The sequence below is a fragment of the Buceros rhinoceros genome, unplaced genomic scaffold (assembly GCF_000710305.1).
Source record: "Buceros rhinoceros silvestris isolate BGI_N320 unplaced genomic scaffold, ASM71030v1 scaffold34571, whole genome shotgun sequence".
Taxonomy (NCBI): domain Eukaryota; kingdom Metazoa; phylum Chordata; class Aves; order Bucerotiformes; family Bucerotidae; genus Buceros; species Buceros rhinoceros.
The window spans coordinates 8,158-10,135 of record NW_010393086.1 but is presented as its reverse complement, the minus strand read 5'-3'; the positions used below and the strand labels follow the sequence as shown (position 1 = coordinate 10,135).

Here is a 1,978-nt window from a genome sequence, read left to right as displayed (position 1 = left end):
TGTTTTGCAAAAAAAAACTTGAAAAAAAAAAAAAAAAAAAAACCCAAAAGCAGTCCAAAAAAAAAAAAAAAAAAAAGTGCATTTGGAACTGCTTTTACCTGGTTTTAATGCCAAATAATTTCCGGGGACTAATGCCAGCGTCCCAGGGGTGTCGTGTGCCTGTCACGTAGTTGTGGGCACCCACGGAAGAGTGAAGCTTGTGCCCAGTGGCTTCCACACCAGTAACTACACGTGTGCACTTTGAGGGGTCGCGACTGACCGGCAGCGTTGTCCCATCTCCCGCGCGTTGTTCGGGTTTGTTTTTAATTGACACCTTTTTAATGCATGGGAGCAAAGCAAAAACCCACCTTGTCAGGTTGTGGAAGAACCTCCCTCTGTGAGCCAGGTGGTGGCAAAGAGCAGCTTGGGGGGGTTCGGGGAGTGGGATTAATTACCTCCTCCGGTAATTAACGCCTTTCCTAAGGTCTTGCTGTCACTAGGACTTGGTAAGTTGAGTACTCAGTGTATGAAAGGAAAAGGTATTTAAGGGCTTAAGTTCAGTCTGAACTATTTTTGCTGCAGACATAGGAGAGAAAGGTGGCGTTTAGCTGGATGTTTGTTTGGAAGAGCAGAGGAAGCACTAACAACAGTCTGTTTCTAAATCTTTTACTTGATCTAGGTAGATATATTATTAAATACAAAATTCAGGGTAAAAATCCTTCACTTCCATGTACATTACATGGTTTACTACAAGTGAAAATAATACAACTTAGGCTTTTTTTAAGTATAGACTTAGGGCTTGCTTAGAATTTAAGATCTTCATGAAATACTTAGCTTAGTTAGGAATTTTCAAAGAAACTTCTGTTTTCCAAACTCTTAATCTGGATTTTGGGGCCAATGCTGTGTATTTTTTGCAAGTTCGTTACCGGTAATTTGTGAATGCCTGTGGATCAGAGGCTCGTCAGTAAATTAAGTGTATACCTAATCATGGATTGTTTCTGATGAAGAGCTCGTTCACCTTCAGTCAGATTACTCTGATTATTCTGTGGTGCTTGTAAAATAATGATAATCATCTGTTGTGTGGTGGGAGAGCTCCTGACATCCAGACTCACTTTCCCAAATCCTCCGTGCTGGGACAAAGCTGGAGATCGGCAGAGTGAGGGTGACCTGGAGAGGATCAGGGTCTGCTTGAGGAAAGGGGTCACGGTAAGTACAGTTTTGTGGCAGGAGCGTGGGGCTGGGGAGGGGAAGGTCTGACCGCTTCTCCGTCCGACGTGGTTGCGTGACCTCGAATGAGGCGTTTGAAATGCTGGTGCACCTGAAAGAGGGGGTCGATTCGAGTGTCCCCAGCACACAAGGCACTGCCAAGGTCTAATTAGTTGCCCTGAGGAAGAAGGCACTGGAGAGACCCGAGTATCTGATGAACAGTGAGATCTCTGCCTGCTAACCCTGGCCAGGGGTGCCCTGCCTCTAGGAAGTGACCGTCCCCTTGTCTTCCTTGAGCTTGGGCAGTGCGAGCAGCAGCGTGCCCAGGTCCTTGGCCCCGCTGCAGTTGGACCTGGCCTGGTAATTCCTGGCTAGGACAGGTCTTCCTTAAAGCCAGGAGAGCGTTAGCAAGTGCGCAGGTGCCTACACAAACTCTCCCTTGCATCTTTTCATCACTTGAAGCAACGTTCCCCCTAAATCGCAATTTATTACCGCAATATTGTGCTGCTGGCCTCTGTCTGAAGCCAGTGACGGTGGTTCGTGGTTCAGGAGCAGAACTCTGGAGTCTGGAGCCATAAGACACGCACTGTTTTCCTCCTGGTTTAGCCCAAGGCTATGCCAAAGCCCTGCAGCTTCAGCTACGGGAAAACCCAACAGGTAACCTGGGCGCAGCACTACTACAGCTGCCTGCCTCCCCTTCCCCGCACAGGACTTTTCTCTGGGGAGAGGCGCGTGAGTGGGCAGCTCGGTTCTCTAACCCTGTAAAAGGATTTGTTCTGCCAAAAAAAAAAAA

The 1,978-nt window shown here is 47.5% G+C and overlaps 1 protein-coding gene across 1 annotated transcript in view; it reads right to left on the bottom strand.

Annotated features, from left to right (window-relative positions):
* Positions 1 to 1,449: 1,449 nt before the first annotated feature.
* LOC104501006 (P2X purinoceptor 4-like) overlaps positions 1,450 to 1,978 on the bottom strand; it is a gene marked incomplete at its 5' end in the record, with an annotated part of 8,568 nt that continues 8,039 nt past the window's right edge. The window contains one exon of the mRNA XM_010144740.1: positions 1,450 to 1,571. Within this exon, the coding sequence (XP_010143042.1) occupies positions 1,450 to 1,571 (122 nt within the window). The remainder of the gene's footprint in view (positions 1,572 to 1,978) is intronic.